This window comes from Ovis aries, chromosome 10 (genome assembly GCF_016772045.2).
Source record: "Ovis aries strain OAR_USU_Benz2616 breed Rambouillet chromosome 10, ARS-UI_Ramb_v3.0, whole genome shotgun sequence".
Classification (NCBI taxonomy): domain Eukaryota; kingdom Metazoa; phylum Chordata; class Mammalia; order Artiodactyla; family Bovidae; genus Ovis; species Ovis aries.
This window is the reverse complement of record NC_056063.1, coordinates 75097803-75115479: the sequence shown is the minus strand read 5'-3', so window position 1 is coordinate 75115479 and position 17677 is coordinate 75097803. Positions and strand designations below refer to the sequence as shown.

The 17677-nt window shown below is 43.4% G+C and overlaps 1 protein-coding gene and 1 long non-coding RNA gene across 27 annotated transcripts in view; one reads left to right on the top strand and one right to left on the bottom strand.

Moving 5' to 3' along the window:
- Nucleotides 1–13213, bottom strand: part of LOC121820462 (uncharacterized) — a 37638-nt gene extending 24425 nt beyond the window's left edge. For 2 of the 3 annotated variants that reach the window (XR_006061006.2, XR_006061004.2), the window contains exon 1: nucleotides 12817–13162. This is a non-coding gene — a long non-coding RNA (uncharacterized LOC121820462). Of the gene's footprint in view, nucleotides 1–12816 lie in introns of all 3 variants that reach the window. The other variant, XR_009595288.1, reaches the window with a different exon arrangement.
- DOCK9 (dedicator of cytokinesis 9) overlaps nucleotides 1–17677 on the top strand; it is a 288486-nt gene that overhangs the window by 230022 nt on the left and 40787 nt on the right. For 10 of the 24 annotated variants that reach the window (XM_027973742.3, XM_060394642.1, XM_027973738.2 and 7 more), the window contains exons 36-39: nucleotides 1771–1837; nucleotides 3664–3711; nucleotides 6306–6442; nucleotides 13161–13276. In XM_027973742.3, the coding sequence (XP_027829543.2) occupies nucleotides 1771–1837; nucleotides 3664–3711; nucleotides 6306–6442; nucleotides 13161–13276 (368 nt within the window). Of the gene's footprint in view, nucleotides 1–1770; nucleotides 1838–3663; nucleotides 3712–4124; nucleotides 4607–6305; nucleotides 6443–7007; nucleotides 7052–13160; nucleotides 13277–17677 lie in introns of those variants that run through there. The other 14 variants (XM_027973748.3, XM_042255025.1, XM_042255023.1 and 11 more) reach the window with 3 other exon arrangements.

Sequence of the window (17677 nt, the reverse complement as noted above, 5' to 3'; positions counted from 1 at the left end):
TTTCCCAGCATCAGGGTATTTTCCAGTGAGTCAGTTCTTCTCATCAGATGGCCAAAGTATTGGAGCTTCAGTTTCAGCATCAGTCCTTCCAATGAATATTCAGGGTTGAATTCTTTTAGGATTGAGTGGTTGGATCTCCTTGTACTCCAAGGGACTCTAAAGAGTCTTCTCCAACACCACAGTTCAAAAGCATCAATTCTTCGGCGCTCAGCTTTCTTTATAGTCCAACTCTCACATCCATACATGACTACTGGAAAAAGTATAGCTTTGACTAGATTGACCTTTGTTGCCAAAGTAATGTCTCTGCTTTTTAATATGCTGTCTAGGTTGGTCATAACTTTTTCTTCTAAGAAGTAAGTATCTTTTTATTTCATGGCTGCAGTCACCATCTGCAGTGATTTGGGGAGCCCACAAAAATAAAGTCTGTCACTATTTCCCCATCTATCTGCCATGAAGTGATGGGACTGGATGCCATGATCTTAGTTTCCTGAATGTTGAGTTTTAACTCAACTTTTTCACTCTCCTCTTTCACTGTCATCAAGAGGCTCTTTACTTCTTCTTCAGTTAGTCCATCTGTAAATGGGAACTCTGCCTTGACCACAGTGAAGATTCAATGACAGGACACATGTGAAGTCTTGAGACCCAGTGCAGTGCTTGGTGCATAACAGCTACTTGCTATGCATCCCCCCGCTTCTCCCACCTGTCGTCACTGCTCTTGACCACATAGAATAGAAGTCTACGGCCGTGTATCTTTGTGGGCCTTCAGCCTCTCTGCAGCCACCCACTCCCTCATCTCAGGCCCCAAAGACTCAGTGGCTTTTTCCCTAAGAGAAATTTTATAACACATGTCTCAACTTCTATGTAAAGTATAACAATGTAAAAATGGTTAACTCCCAAATGATAACACTGTGTGTACAGGTAAGGGTCAGACACAGATAATGATTGCTTCCTGTAAGTGAATTTGTAGGGTTTGCCTTAACTGAAAATGTGCCCAGTTGCTCGTGATAAAGAGTAGGCGAGGTTCTTAAGCACAGATTGTACCATCGGGCTGGAAAACAGGAGCTCTCATACACTGCTTATTCAGAAAGTGGTTTGACAGTATCTGTCTAATTTTAAACGTACAAACCATTAACACGGTTAGTTTGCCTCTAAGAATTTGTCCTATAGATGTGGTTGGACAAGTGTGCAAAGACCCATGTTTACTGAAGCATGATTTATAATAGCAAAAAATTGAGGGGAAGAACAAGTAAACTTCTGTCAGTTGGGGACCTGGTCACTTTGTTATAGTGCATCAAAGCTCTATTGTTGAATTAAAACTCAGTGAAACAGGGCACATAGGATTCATGTTTCCATTTCAGTGTGTGTGTTGGGAAGGGGTTACTTATGTACAAATTTTCAGGAGATTCTCTACTAGGGAGGGATTCTGTAGTTGGTAAAGAGTGAACCTCCCTTTAGATTATATGCCCACAATGTATTCTTTGAATTTTCTAACCCATTTAAGAGCAAATCATGTATAAATTAAAATATGTACCATGTCAGGTTAGATGATGCATGATGAAATTAAAGTTCAAGTGTTTAAATGTAGCTTCTTTACACTGACTAAGCTGTTGTATGTGTCATCTGGTATAGAGTGGTCACTGTAGTTCATCCTTCAATCAGTTATAAAAGGGGACTGGGAGGGTTTGGAGGCCTACACTCAGGTCTCTTCCCATGTTACGTATGTAGAAAATAAGCATCCTGATTCTAACCAAATACATGTTTACTTTCCAGATGCTTTGTTTACATATTGGAACAAGGCCTCAACAGCTGAACTTATGGATTTTTTTACAATATCAGAGTGAGTAGTTTTGTCTTTGCTCATTGACTGTCGATTTTTCCTGGCTAATTAAGAGGTGTGAAAAATACTATGTTGTTGAACCAGGAATGCAATGTATGGTCATATCCACACTTATCTTTAGTTAAGCTCTTTTTCCTAGAGCTGACCCCAACACCCAGTCTCAGGAACTCATGGCCCAGAGGACAGTGACAGCCCTAAATTATTACATATATGATGATTATAGATGGGAGGTTGCTACTTGTGTGGATAAGCCATTTTAATAAAATAACACAACATTTGTTAGCTGAATTGGGTGGATGCTACATTTCTGAGTTGACTCTAACTTAAGCAGATGCAGTAACTAAGACAGAAAAATTGCTATAATTTAAAAATACATAGTAAGTAAAAGTGATATCTTAAATACAGTCTATATTATTTGATCTCTTTAAGTTTCTATTTTTTCCTTTAAGCTTTTTATTTTTAGAAACACAAATCCACAATCCCTTATCCAAAACCGGTGGGGCCAGATGGTTTTTCAAATACAGAATTTTTTGGATTTTTGAAAAATTTTCATAGAGAGTATATTCCGTAACACCCAGTAGGGTCTCAGGGAGCACCCCCACAGTCAAGCACATTATTGTTTTTGCATTAAGAACTTATTTCTTCAGTACCGTGATTGTTCACAGTAATTGGTTAAATCATGGGCTTCCTTTGTGGTTCAGCTGGTAAAGATTCCGCCTGCAATGCAGGTCGATCCCTGGATTGGGAAGATCTCCTGGTCAAGGGAAAGGCTACCCATTCCAGTATTCTGGCCTGGAGAATTCCATGGACCATACAGTCCATGGGGCCACAGAGTCAGACACGACTGAGTGACTTTCACATGTAGCTCTATGCCTGCCAGTTGGGGTCATGATCTGCTACCCCATGTGTTTGCATGAATTTGGGTGGGAATCCGTGATGGTCAAAGCTTTGTGCATTTTGGAATTAATGGCCTTGATTCATGAATTCATGGCCATTTCCTCTCTAATATAGATAATATTAGAGATATTATATCTTGTTGATACTTAGCAAAGATATTAGTTGTCACATGTGAGATAAGCTTCACCACCAGAAGAACTTCCTAGATATTATTTTAACTGCCTCTAATTAAATCTATGATTTTGTTAAAGCAATGTTATGGATATAGTAAAATAAACAACAACAACAAAAAACATACTTGATGTCTGTAAGAGACCAGTCCATTTACTTGAATCAAAAAAGAAAGTTCCAGGGGCTTTCCTGGTGGTCCCGTGGTTAAGACTATACTCCCAATGCAGGGGGCACTAGTTTGATCCCTGGTTGGGGAACTAAGATCCCATATACCACGTGGTGTGGCCAAAATAAATAAATAAAATGAAGAGATGTTGTCTTGCTAAAAGGAAAAAATATGATGTTAAAAAAAGAAAAAAGAAAGCTCCTTAGGTTGAACGAGGATGAATAAGCAACTCGGAGCAGTGCATGGGGTTTTCACTGTGACTTCCAAGACAAACGTAGAGTAAGTGTCCAAGCTCTAAGTCAGAGTCAATCCTGTCCCTCCTGGGCCTTTCTTCTGAGTTGCTCAAACCATCCTCTACGGTTCTGATAGCAGCACAACATAGGGCCTGCCTTGAGTTTGATCACTTTCTCTGGGTTTAAAGGCACCTTGCAGAGAATTTCTGGAAACCAGAAGTAAGGGGCCAGTAATATAGGTAAGAGCTTATTGAATGAACGTGTTACTGTAAGTGCATTTAAATAAAGTGACGTGTCAGCAGTGATTTTGCCCCCAGTAGTTTGTCGCCTCCCCTAATGAGCTCTCATCCTGCCCACAGAGTCTGCCTGCACCAGTTCCAGTACATGGGGAAGCGCTATATCGCCAGGTACTGTGGGGGGTTAGTGTGGCGTGCTGTATCATTCTGTGTATTATTTGGACCCGAAAGTGTGGGAATTGTCCTCTGTGGTGATGGGCAGTTGGAATTCTCACAAACAGCAATGAAGACAGTTGGTGGGTCTTTGGATCGCTGCCATGAAACCTGGCGGCCTCGCCCGCCGGCGTTGCTGCATTCCGTCTGGCTCATTTTGTCTCAGGCGAAGCTCTTGGAAAGATTTTCCTCCGCGGCCTGGTGCCGCAGCTCCTTCCAAACCCTCCCTCGCGCTCTGTTCTCTCTCCTCTTTCTCTTCCTCTGGCTGTGTCTTCTCACTCCCTCTCTTTCCTTCCTCGATGATCTCTCTTCCCATCTCACTCCCAAAAGGTCCTTTCTTTTTGTTTTTTTCTTACCATTCTACCTCCCAGCTCCCAAGACGTTAGCTTCTCAATCCAGCCTCTTTGCTTCATAATGAAAGAAGGTTTGAGCCCATCTCCGATCTGTTCGGATTGCCACCAATACCATCTCTCCAGCTGAGCCTTTTCTCCGCTCTTCCTGAGTAAGCCGTGTGTGCCCTGTCGTCGCCTGACCAGAGCGCTCTGTTGAGCGTCATAGACCCTCACTGCCCTATGCCCAGCCCCTTGGTTCCGCGCTGAGTCGGAGGGGAGCTGGACACTCCTTGCTGGCAGGCAGCTGAGCAGCCCCTGCTCTGGCAGTATCAGTATTTCCTCAGAGGGCGTCTCTTCCCTACTCCTGCCCTGTCGCCATCCAGCGTGCCTGTGTTTGTTCTCTTCCGTGTTGTATATCCTGTGATAATGTATTTGTGGAGTCTTGGTCCAAGTGTCTTATTTCTCTATTGTTACTGTTTTTAAAATTTAATGATAAATAAACATTTATGTTTTAAGAAAAACTTTAAAAGTTTAGTTGTCATTGAGGTTTTTCGCTTATCTGTAATTCTGTTTTACAGCAATGAAATAGGAAAGAAATTTTTAATAGACTTTCTGAATGTCAAGATTTTGCTTTTATGGTAACATTGTTCTTTTCTTGAGATAGCTGAGAAATTTTCAGAATTGTGTTAATGTTAAGTAAAAGTATGTTTTCTTTTAAAAAACAGATTGAGAGAGACTTTATTATGCTTTCCTCCCATTAATACTATTTTTAAATGAAACATGGTGGCACTTAACGTCCACTAATCTCAACTCTTTTTTTTTTATCGTAACAGTAATTTTTGCATTTGAGTTTTTTGAGTCCTAAATGCAAGTATATACAGTGTGTCCTTATGCAATAACCTCTTTTATGATAATTTCATTCCTTTTGACTTTGTCCCATGAAGATGGTTAAACAGTATATTTGTAGCAGAAAGACACTGTGCTGGGGGAGCTTCTCACCCTCTTTTAGTAACTGTCACCCACGTCACAAGATGGCATTTGGAATATGTTGTGCAAATAGAATAAAATGCCTCAGAGCTAAACGTGGTGAACGTGAGAAGCCAAAGATTTCGGCCCCAACAAACTGTTGTGGAATTGGGTTTTGTGAAACAATTAATTGATTTTTTTTCAATGGCTATAAATTTAACCTTTTAAGAAAAAAAAAAATAAGAAAAAACTTTCTGACTTCCTAAGCACCCTGTATGTATTTGCATGTAAAAGAATGCTTCCTGGGACTGTCTTAGAAGTAAATGAGCATAGGGAGGCGGGGGAGGAGGCTGGTGCTTCGTCAGGTGCAGAGCCGCGTGCTGGTTTATAGGAGACCGGGCCATGGTCTCTGCTGTATGCGGACAGGATCCCGAGTCGTCCGTGTTTGGCCTCTGTGGGGCTCCCGCCCTGGGAACACTGCACCTTCTCACTGTGTCCCTTTGAAGTCACCCAGCAGCATGCTGCCCCGTGAGACTCCATGCATGCCCTGCTCCACTCCACAGTAACACAGTGAGGGAGCCAGTTGGCCGCGGGCCGGGGGACAGGCGTCGCTCCAGCGCTGGGCTCAGGTCTCATCTGCTCTGGTGATGGTGCACAGTAGGGAGTCAGCCTTTTGACCGCTAACCCAGATCACTTTTCTGTTTTCTTCACTTGGCTGCTGACAAGTCTAACAAAGGGTGTGGCTCTTCTCCTCCCTGCCTGGGTAAGAATCAGAGGTGTTACACCGCCTCACAGAGTCCGTCCCGCTGCATGTCTGTCCTCTGTTTTCTTCCAATGCCTTTGTTTTGACTAAAAAAATAAAATTGTTTCCGCTCTTCAGTAACATGTATGATCTGAAAAGGCATGTGCTATTTTGGCCATTGTCCAGATGCTGGTCTTCGGCACCACACTGGACTGATGCTCACCTGTTTAAAAAGGAGCATCTCTGAAGGGCTTTCCAACACTGGAAAGGCCTCTGCTTTGGCCTGGTTCTCACTCCTTCGTCTTCAGGTGCTTTGCTGTGAACTCTGTGAGCGCTGCCCCCGCCGCCTGTGTGTCTCTGGCTCCCGGGCCCCAGGCGGGCTCTGCTGCGCTTGGTCTGTGCGTGGCCCGTCACCTCCGTGCTGTGTCCCAGCCTCACTAATGCCCCTCCCCATCTCGCCGCAGTGTAACAAGTCTAACTTTGGCTCCTATCCCATTTCACTCATGTTGCAGGAACCAGGAGGGGCTGGGACCCATAGTTCATGATCGAAAGTCTCAGACATTGCCTGTTTCCCGTAACAGAACAGGGATGATGCATGCGAGATTGCAGCCGCTGGGCAGCCTGGATAACTCTCTCACTTTTAACCACAGTAAGTCCCATGACACACCATCGTAACAGCCAGCCATCCCACGTGACAGCCCTGAGGGGACCGCCCCCCCACCGGCCACCGCGCCGCACACCTCGTCACCGACTCGCCTTCTCTTCCAGCTCAGAGCAGTAGGACCAGGAGCTCGCCGCACAGTCCCCTTCCTCAGAGGAGAATGACACAATGTGGGACGCGGTCAACTGGCCCGAATGCTCAGCCCCTCTACCCCATGGGCTCCGCTTGGTGCTTTAAAACAAAATCCGGCCTAATTGATGACGATAGCGGGACATCCTCTGATATTTCTAGTTCAGTATTTTAATCCATTGCCAGGAGCCACCTTATTGTCATTTACTGCCCCCCACCCCTCCGTGACTCCTGAGAAACCTCTGGGGCAGGTTCCTTTCGCCCCCCTGAGGCCATGCGTGTAGTTGACCCAGCGTCCCCATTCTGACATTCCAGCCCTGAACATATGTTAATCTTTAAACTGCTGCGAAGCCGTAAAGCCCGTGAATCAATGTGTGAGGGTATGGAAAAGCCAATAACAAAGTGACTTTTTCTGTGTTTTCAGTGTGAGAAAGATATCAAGTGTGCTTGGGATTTCTGTAGACAATGGTAAGATTTAATCAGGTCGAAGTCTGCTTACGAGGCTGCTTCACTTGCAAACCAAGACCTCGCATTCATCTTGCCTTCCTAACTTTGGGGCTTCCTAACTTCACAGTAGAGACTTTGCCACAACATAGGAGCATTATCTTTAATTCACTCTTATCAATTGCCAGAGGGCGCCTGTGCTGTTTCCAGAAACCTAAGTGTAAATTTAATCTTCTTAAGGGTTTCTTCAAGCAGGAAACCTATAGCAACCTTGCAGCACTTTAACGTGATCATTTCTGTCTGGTGTGGTCTCTGAATCGTCCCATCCTCGCTCCATGCATGAGTTAGCTAGTTACTGTGCCATGTAGACAACTGTTTATACTCATTCCAAGCAACATCTTTAATACATAGCCATTAATATCTTCTCTTTGTTTCTAATCATAGAAATTCATCCCATGAACTGTGAGGTCCATACCTCTTTCTTTGTACAGGCTGAGAGTCAAGACGGTATATTCCCAACACCTTAAATTGAGAATAGTTCAGGCTGAGAATCAAAATACAGCAGCTTCCACCCCCTCTTCCACCTCCAGCAAAGTTAAATGTAGTGGGTACAATCTCTCTATAAACTTCTAGGCTTAATTTAAATCAATATTATGTCAGTCTGCCACACACTGAGCCGGTAGCCTTCAAATGCTAGTTCTCAGTTCTATACTTAGCTGTACCTTGTGCAACACATGTAAGAATTTGATTTATCCACCTCTGTTAGGGCTTTTTCAGCTCTGCAGACATGGGGTTCAAACAAACAGAACAAGGAGTTTCACTATTTTTAGTTTTCATTTCCTATTTAGCACACAAATCAAATTTCCATTCTTCTGAAGGGCCTGCTACATTACCTTTTGCCCAGAAAAATTTTAACACAAAGATATCATTTAACACAAGGATAAATGCTTACACTTTAAAGCATTAAAAAAAAAAAAAATCATAAGCAGACCAAGGCCCCGCCTGCCAAGGTAATTGTTTAGGAAACATAGAAAACAGACAAAAATAAACGGAATGATCAGCCCATGAATAAATAACCTTAATCCACTGAGATGGGCAGCGGTTCCTCCCACTGCAAGTGGGCTTTGCGGTGGTGGCTTGAATTGGAGAGAGACAGCTGGCTGTGTTCTGCTGCCAAAGACCATATTGTTAACGTTGTTGATTTCCATCCTCTCTTCCTGCTGCCCACAGAGAACCCCATCCTACCCGCTCCTCTCCTCTTTTCATCCTGAATGTTTTTCTTTAGTCCGTTTTCAGCAACACCATCCTCAGTCAAAGCTTCTCCTTTGGCCTTTCCAATCAACAATGCATAGCTGATTATTTTAGCCTTCTAAAGTGTGCCTGCTCACCCCAGATAGCTTCCAATGTCTCGTAGTCCACGCATCTTCCCCTGCAACTCAGTCTTCCCTTATGTCTCCAATTCTGATTTTGTATTAGGGGGGCTTTGGCCCCTACCTCCATTAGCTCTTTGAGCTCCATGTCATCAACTCAGTCAAAAGCCAGAGAGAAGGAAATGTATACTGTATGTATACATGTGTATATGTGTGAGCATGTATATGTATATATACATAGATGATTTTTTACATCTGGAACCTAGGCATTTTATGGGAAATTTGTAGCCATATATGTGTCTTTAAGAAAATTCCTATTTAACAGTGAATACAGTACCTTCTGTTGGGCCAACCAATATGATTGGTATCCAGTATGTGAAAGATATCCAGTATGTGAAAGACTTGGCTGGAATGCCAGAATCTAAAATGGATTTATTTTAGAGAAGAATGAAAATAGAAAGAATCCCTTCGGATCAGTTCAGTTCAGTTCAGTTCAGTTCTTAGTCGTGTCTGACTCTGAGAATCCCTTAGACACCCGGCATTTTTTCATTTCCTCTTTTCTCTAGCTCAAGTAGGAAAGGCTTTGTTAGATCTCAGCATGACCAGCAGGGGGCAGCAGAGGACCGCAAAGAACTTAAGCCAATGCAGTCCAGGCTGCCCGGTCCCCATCACCAATTAACAGTAAGACAAGGGAAGAGACCCCATACTTACTACAGGTTTAACCCTAACAGGCACTTACTGTTGGATTTTTACAGCAATTAATGAAAGTAACAATTTCACTGTGACCAATGGGCTTAGCTATTTTAAAAACACTCAAAGCATTGGAGTTTGTTGCATGGCTCATTGCCCAGGTTTATAAAAAGAAAATGTTTACAACATTAAGGTATTGACCTGTTTACTGTAACATGTATTCATTGTGTATTGGTAAAAAGACTTATGCCAGAGGAAAATTGAGAGTGATAGGTGCCCAGAGAATATTTTATATAAACCAAGTGATGAGGGGAAAGCTGAGTGAAGCACATTTGCAAATAAGTGATACATTCACAAAATAAAACAACACTCTGTATTTAATGTTATATATTATTCTAGGAATATGTTAAATTCACTTGAATGATAATCTATATTTCCCACTGATTAATGGGAGAAAAGCCAGTCAAGAGGTAAAAACCCTTAAAGAAAACCTGTATTTCATACAATTGAGTATAAGAGACGGTTTAAGATCACTAGACTAAGTTGCAGAGAACTGTTGTTTAGTCGCTAAGTTGTGCCCGACTCTCTTATGACCCCATGGACTGTAGCCCGCCAGGCTCCTCTGTCCATGGCGTTCTCCAGGCAAGAAGACTGGAGTGGAATGCCATTTCCTCCTCCAGGGATTCTCCCCGACCCTGGGACCGAACCCACGTCTCCTGCATTGGCAGGCGGATTCTTTACCACTGAGCCAGCTGGGAAGCCCTTGCAGAGAATTAGATGTGCCCAGATGTCCTGTGACTTTTGGAAAAGGCAAGTGGCTGAGGATCAGCTTCCGCCCTTCCCACCACATCACCTCTGATGTGCACTGGGGCCGAGGGCCAGGGATAGTTATAGGTATGGTCAGCATTACTACACCGGGCTCTTCAGGAAACAGAACTGCATAAAACGGAATACAGTTAGTTTAAACACAGCAACTGACATTAGAGGGGGAAAGGTCTCATCCTTAGCCTTTGAGTAGGATTTTAGAATAAATCCCGTATCTGAGTGACAACGGACTGGAAGCTGTGTACATGTAAGCAGTGGGTCCTAAGGTCTCTAAAGTGACCCCTGATGGGCTGGCCAGAGATGATGGTACATCAGGGAAGTCCTCCCCACCCTGACCTTCCTCGGTGACCACGCTCAGTGCCTGCGCCCCGAGGCACCACTGCCCCCTAGTGGAAGTCAGTAGGGTTAACAGCACTCCTTACTGGCCTCGGTCAGAATCTTCTTTGTCAGCTTTAAAAAGTTCCTGACTGATGCTTTGAGAAATGACTGTTGTCTCTTAAGACCCCTTCTTGGGTTTGCCAGCTCAGTTTGATTTTCCTGTGTTATCCAGTAACACGGTGACCACCTGTTAGAGTCTTCCCTCATACACTGCTCTGTTCCAGGTCTTAAGACAGGTTGTCCCCATGGTGGTGTCCATTGGTGGATTGTCCAGTCAATCTGTATCACTCTCTCAGCGTCCTGTGCTGCTACTTATTTTCAGGAATGATTCAATAACACTAGCTCAGGAATCCTACTGACTTTTGAGACAAAATGGTTTAAAGAGAAGCAAAAGGCATCACTGACTCAATGGACATGAGTTTGAGCAAACTCCAGGAGAAGTTTGGTGAAGGACAAGGAAGCCTGGCATGCTGCAGTCCATGGGGTTGCAAAGAGTCGGGCATGACTGCGCCACTCAACAACAACAACAAATTATAACCAATTGTGGCTAATAGAACTGCTTCTTTGATATGATTCGGACACAGGCAGGCAGATTTTATATAAATTTGACTCTTATTCTGAAAGAGATTGGATAGCTAGTGTAATGGCTTATGGGTGGTGTATTATTGTAGCTTAGAGAAATTTTGTCATTAATTAGCATGGCCCATTAATAATGTATGTTTTTTTTAAAAAATCAAACAGTCACAAATTGCAATTCCTAAATCGTTCTAGACATTCAGCTAGATTAAAGTAAACTCTGTTGGAGTTCTTCAGTGTGTAGACCATCTCACCTGCAGTGATCAAACTCAGATACACTTATCCAACAGTTTATCTAGAAAGAGAAAAGGATAGTTCTGTGCAGAGATTACAGTTCATCACCAAAGCAACTGCCTTGTTACAGGTTAACTCAGATCCTAAAGCTTCATCTGGGTAAATGGCAGCCCTCAAAACATCACCTGTGTGATAATTTTTGGTTGGTCTGATAAAAGGTGTTATATTTGGTTTTTTCGTCCTCTCTCGCCCTGGTTTGTGATCACTGTAATAGTAATCACCAGTTTGTTTTCCTCTTTTTGTTGGTTCTGTATCTCACCAAACAAACCTTGCCAAATGAGGAAATGCCTTGGCTTACAAAGGCGGTTCAATGAATATTAGTTCCAAAAAGTGTCAGTCTTTCTTTCTGCTGGATTTCTGGCCCCCAAAAAGCAGAAATAAAAAGAAACAGAGCTAGTAGCATCGTACTATTGCCAGATGTGTTCTGTAGCTTCAGTAAGGACACGATGACTGTCGCAGTGTGAAAATGAGGCAGGATACACAACAGCACCATTTTCAAAGCAAAACAAAGTTGGATGAAAACACAGAATAGTTTTTACTAAGTCATACTTTAAAAAGCAACTTAGAAGGTTTTGTAGCCTTTCAAGACTCTCTGACATTTATTAAAGTCAGAAAAACATCATGCTAGTTACTTTATTTTATCTTTATAATGGAGATTATGATACAGTGACCTGGATAAGGAACTTGGAGTGTAGTTTCTGGGTTTTTTCCCCATTACTGGCCTCCAGAAAACTCTCTAGGCTTTCTGTACTTCATTTTCCTGATCTGTGTACAAAATGTCCTCCTCTCTGGAGTATTAAGAAAATTCCCTACATAGTAAATGTTGATTGGTTTTGCTCCTTGGAGAAAGACATTACATGGTGTTTTATTATATTGCCATCTTTCTTTGTAATCTAGATCAATACCATAACATCTTTGCATCCCTATATATATTTCTGCTAATGCATTACCATTTCATAGTTTAATATCTCAAGTTATATGTCAAACTACATTTATATCAGTACTAAATGGATTTTACAGCCACATACAGAAGATATCAGTTTGTATTTAAATTATGATTCTTCAAGTCTCTTCCTTTTCTTAAACATTTCTTTCAGTCATAGTGGCTTTCATGCTTTTTATTAAAGCAAGTAGAATACTATTAGCAGTACAGTCAACTCTTGGTTATCATTCATGATTCTAGCTGATAAAACAAAGTCTTTATGTTATTGACTTGAGACATCCGTAGCATTCACTATGTGCCAGGCACTATTCCATGAACTTAACAACCATTAACTAATTTAATGGCCACCACAACCCTTTGAGGGCAGGTACTGTTATTATCCCCATTCTACAGATGAGGAAACTGAGGTAGAAAGGGGTCACATAACTTGTCCAAGGTCACACAGCTAGTAAGGGGCCAAGCTGGATTCATTGACCAGCAACCTGACCCTCAGCTCATTTTCCTTCCCTAATTAAGCTGCTGCCTCTGTCTGTATGGAAGCTTCAGAGACCTCAGCCTCCTTCATTCCCCCACCTCCCCACCCCCATCCTAACAACTCAGACAAGTGGCTCAATTGAGTGAACTCCAGTCCCAAGTACCAGTCCTGGCTCCCCTGTTTATCAGCTGTGTGACTTAAGACAAGTTTTAGCCCTTCTGTGCTTCCATTTCCTTACCTGCAAAAAGGGTTTGATAAGTGTACACACTTCACAGGGCTGCCGAGGGATTAATGAGATGATCCATGTGAAGTTCACAGAATTGTGGCTGGCACGTAGCAAGTGCACAATGCCTGTGCGTTGCTGTTGCTCCCCGTCAGAGTGGAAAAGAGTCATAATGGAGTGGGAACATTATTAGTACCCCCTTTTCCCCACCCACCGAAAAAAAAAAAAAAAAGGCCAACAGGGAGATAAAGCCCTGAAGGAAGCCTTCTGGAAATAATCAAAAGTTGACTGTGACTGTACCGTCCACCAGCCTGTGCTCTGCAGCCGCCGACAGTGACCTTGTGTTGTGATCCATGCAGGCTACGGCCACTCGGACGCTGACGTTCTCCACCAGTCGCTGCTTGAAGCCAACATTGCTACTGAGGTGTGCCTGACGGCGCTGGACACCCTCTCTCTGTTCACACTGGCGTTTAAGGTTTGTATTGAACAGCTGTTCGTGGTCAGAGCCTTTCTGAAACTCATTTTTTGCTTATTTAGCTGAACCAGCAAGAACTTCTTAATGTTGCAGTTTTACTGCAGCCACTGTTTTTGCCCCTGTAAGGAAGCCATTAATCCTTAAATTCCCTTAGCAAAAGCATTCCACAGTTAATGACCCCAATTCCCTGAAATATAATACAGCTTAACTGGCCAGAGTGTACTGCCTGCTTGCAACTGGTGGACACAGGCTTTGGCGAGGTTAACCCTTGGCCAGATGAAAGCATTTACCAGGAACGTGGCTTTGCTCTGCCTTCAAGGATGATAAATACAGGAGCCTAATCAGGCATTTCTGCCTTCACTGTCTTTAAACATATCCAAATGCGGTAGCAATTAAAATTAAATGTTTATATGTAGAGGTGTGTGCTCAGTTGTGTCTGACTCTTTGCTGTCCCATGGACTGTAGCCTGCTAGGCTCCTCTGCTCATGGGATTTTCCAGGCAAGAATACTGGAATGGGTTGCCATTTCCTACTCCAGAGGATCTCCCCAACCCAGGGATCAAACCCACTTCTCCTGCATTAGCCACCTGGGAAGCCCATACATAGAGGAGCAATATGTGAAAACACATTCACCTTTTCAATTTTTCTTAATCTGTTACTAAGTTAAATGATAGAAAACATTTCAGGTACAGAGAATAAAAAGTGGTCTTGGTCTTCTCTTTAGGCTGTAGTGAGTCGCATTCGCACAGGTAAAGATGGTCTCTTCAGCCACTCTCGTTTTTTGGGACCTACCCCTTCCCATTCTTGCTCAGTGACTGCTTAGGTTTTCAGGGAGACCGAGTTAATGTTAATATGCTCTGAATATGAAAACAGCATGTTTATTTGCAAGGCAATTTGGGAAACATACCCAAAGGCATTCTGTACTCATCTTCTTGTGAAGCACATTCCCTTATTAACACAGAGTAAAGATAGTTACTGGCCATCACATTGCTTTATTATAATTTACCTTTGTTCTTAGCGTTTGTACTACCCGTGTCCCCAGGAACTGTCATCACTAGGAACCCCACTGAGAGATGAGGAAATGGTGAGTCCCTAGGATGAGGATGGGGGCAGCCGTGTCTTATGTGGAGCCTGACCCCAGCGGTTCTCGGTTGTGGGCCCCCAGCTGGTGGCAGCTGCAGGCCCTGAAGCTGTGTTTAGAGGTGCAGATTCTTGGGTCCTGCCTGACTGGATCCAACCCTGGGAGTGAGACATAAACAGTATGGCTGAGGACCACTGCTGCACTGGAACCACATTTTGAGCCTCTTTCTGTTTTCTTTTGGAGATTTTTAAGTGACAGTTCTTATGTAAGTAGGCAGTGAAATTTGTAATATATTTGCCCCATGCATATGTATCCATGCTAGCTGATAAGCTCAGATGTATCTGTAAGGTCAGAAGAGCAGCTGGGACGCTTTCTTCCTGTCTCCTGGGCCCCAGCGTGTAAATGAGCAGGAAGGCCTAGGGCTGCACAGTAGGTGTGGTCTGGCCCCACGGGCAGGTGAGGGCATACGCAGCAGAGGTGTGATCTGGGAGCATCGTGAGGTCAGTGACAGTTTCCTTACTATTGCACCGCCTGCAGTTCATCCTCAGCCTCCTTTAAATCGCCTGCCTCGTATGGAACAAGAGCCTTGGTCAAAGTTCCCAGGTCTCCAGTGTCTGGCCACTGTTAAATTAACTAACAGGTTCTGACTCGAGGGAAACAACATCTGATGGTCTCTGATTGATGACCGATTGTGACATTTGTTGGGTGACCATCTTTGAAAAAAATCACTTCATGTCTCCAGACCTAAGATAATCTCATTTGTAAGACTGAAAAAATAGGATCTGCCCCCCCCCCCAGGCTGTTGTAAGTTACAGCAAGATGACCCCTGGAAGGGCTGAGCACTCTGCTGATACAGACCGGGCTCCAGGACACATGGGAACAGGCAGTTGTACAGAAACACTGTGGGCTTCAAGCCCCAGCCGTACCGTTAGCCAGATGTTAGGCCTTGGGTAGGTCTCCTTGACATCTGTGGGCCCTGATTTCCTTCCTTAGAACATGCCAGTTATGCCTACTGTGTCGTGAATTGATATGAAGTATCCAGAAACATCTACCCTGTGTTTGGCATGCAGCAGGAGCTCAAATGTTGACTCTAGTTTAGCAGTCAGCACTTTCTGCTGTGCTCATGCCTTCCTGGTCCTCAAAGTAAAGGATCTGAGACACACAGGCAAGGTTGAGTTTTAGGGCTGAGATGGCCTCTATCAAGGTCTGTATGCCTCTGTGCAAAAATCTTTGTTTAAAGCTCAGCACATATACACACCCATTAAAAAATGGGAAGATGGTGAATCTTACGGCCTTAAAGGATGTTGTGGCAAGAGTAGGTCTGCAGTAGTACCCAGCCTAGGTCCACAAGGCCCAGTGGCGTAGTAGGCCCTGGGATCTTCCTATGTAGATATTTACTCAGCTGAAGCATCAATCAGAGCCTATCAGAAAAATTAAATTATTACATTGAGTTAGCTGACATAATTGTTTGCAGATAGTCGTCTTCGACAAATGGAGCCCCATCATTACTGAGCCTCTTAAATGACCACATCTCATAAGTTGCCGAAGGCAATCAAGAAATCACATTCTAAATGAGAGGAAATGTTTGAAAAGATTTAAGCACTGAATCCCAGTTTATTATTATATTAGCTTCCTGCTGTTTACTGCCTTCTGTCTTCAGCGTCAGTCCTCGCTACAGCCTAGCCCATAGGGCTTCTTATCCCTTTTACAGGTGAGGACATTGAGGCTGAAATGGGCTGGGAAATTTGCCCAAGATCACTACACAAGTGACATGTCAAGCCCTTCTTCTCTGCTAAGTTAGTCATGTGCATGGGGCAGAGGGGCGGAGGGGGAAAGGAACTAAGCTGGGTGAGTGTCGAGGTAGTTGAATGACCTCCCAGACAGAAAAAAGGAAATGAGCAAGCACCGACTAGATGCTGGCACTGTATGGGCACTTTCACACAGGTTATCTCGTTCGTAAAAAGATGTGTTTCGTAAACCAGGGTAGTTATATGCAGAAAAATATGCCACCTCTCTGGCTGTTTTAAAATGTCTGTTAATACAGTCCCAAACCAATGCTAAGGGCATGGCAACCCATTCCCATATCCTTGTCTGGAGAATTCCACAGACAGGAACCTGGCAGGTTACAGTCCATGGGGTCGCAGAGTCAGACATGACTGAGCAACTTTCACTTGCAAACCAATGATAACGTTTAAATAGTTGATAATACTTTCAATATATTTACAAATTTAATCCAAAAATGTATTTTAAGCAATTCTACATGGGTGCCTTTTCTTGCATGGTGAGAACCAGGACATGCTAAGCAGGATCGAGGTGCATGGCCAGGGTGAGGAGCACACGGATAGCGGGGGTCAGCTAGGGAGACTGGAGTCCGTGTTACACAACCGTGAGCCTGGGGTTCAGGTTGTCTCGGTGACTGGCGAGCCTCTGTAACAGAGACAGCTCTTCTCTAAACTAGATGTTTATAATCAGTGTTTAGATGAAAATAAAGCCATATACCTAGGAAGAATGGAGCTGTCTTAAATAGCACAGTTCCAGATATCTCATTTTGGTATCCAAGGTTTAAATTGTTCTCCTGTTCCTGGCTCTTTAGAAATTCCTGATACTGCATGTTCATTCTCTGAAAGGCCCATTTCTCTTAGGAGGCTGTGTGACAACGAACTTGAATCCACATCAGACAGTTCTGAGAACTGTTGGTAACCTCTGCTCCACCTTATTGCTAGAAATGCGTCATGCCTTTCTTACTATTCTAACATCTTGTCTAATTTTCTCAGCGAAATTCTCCCATCTTCACTAACATCTATAGGGAGATAAAGGTAGAAATGAGATCCTCCATTGTTATTTGTGGTTACTTATAAATGGAAAAATGAAGGTGATTTTTGTAATGGGTCTTTCTGAATGTTCAAAGATTTTTATGTTTAGTATCTGTTACTTTCTAATAAGAAAGAGACACACAAACAGAAGAAAGTAGGAAGGCACCTGGTAAACTGGGGTGTATTCAGGATGGAAGGCCCTTCACCCCTTTAAGTGAGCGGTCATGTATATCTTGGTGTGAGTTTTTACTCCGTTCTTCAAGCAGCTTTTGCAATCAGAGCCCAGGAACACTAAATCCTAAAAATGGGAAGCAAAAACCTTGACCGGAGGAGAGAGAAAGGAAGTTTAACTCCAGTGGTAAGAACTTGAAGACAGGCCAGTTCAGAACAAGACCAGAGGTCTTCGCCATTTTTGTATGAACCATCTCTCCCAGAAGAGTGCTGAGAAAATAAAAGCTCATATCCAGATTCATGCAAACCTTCCTCCAGCTGTAATTAGGAAGGGCTG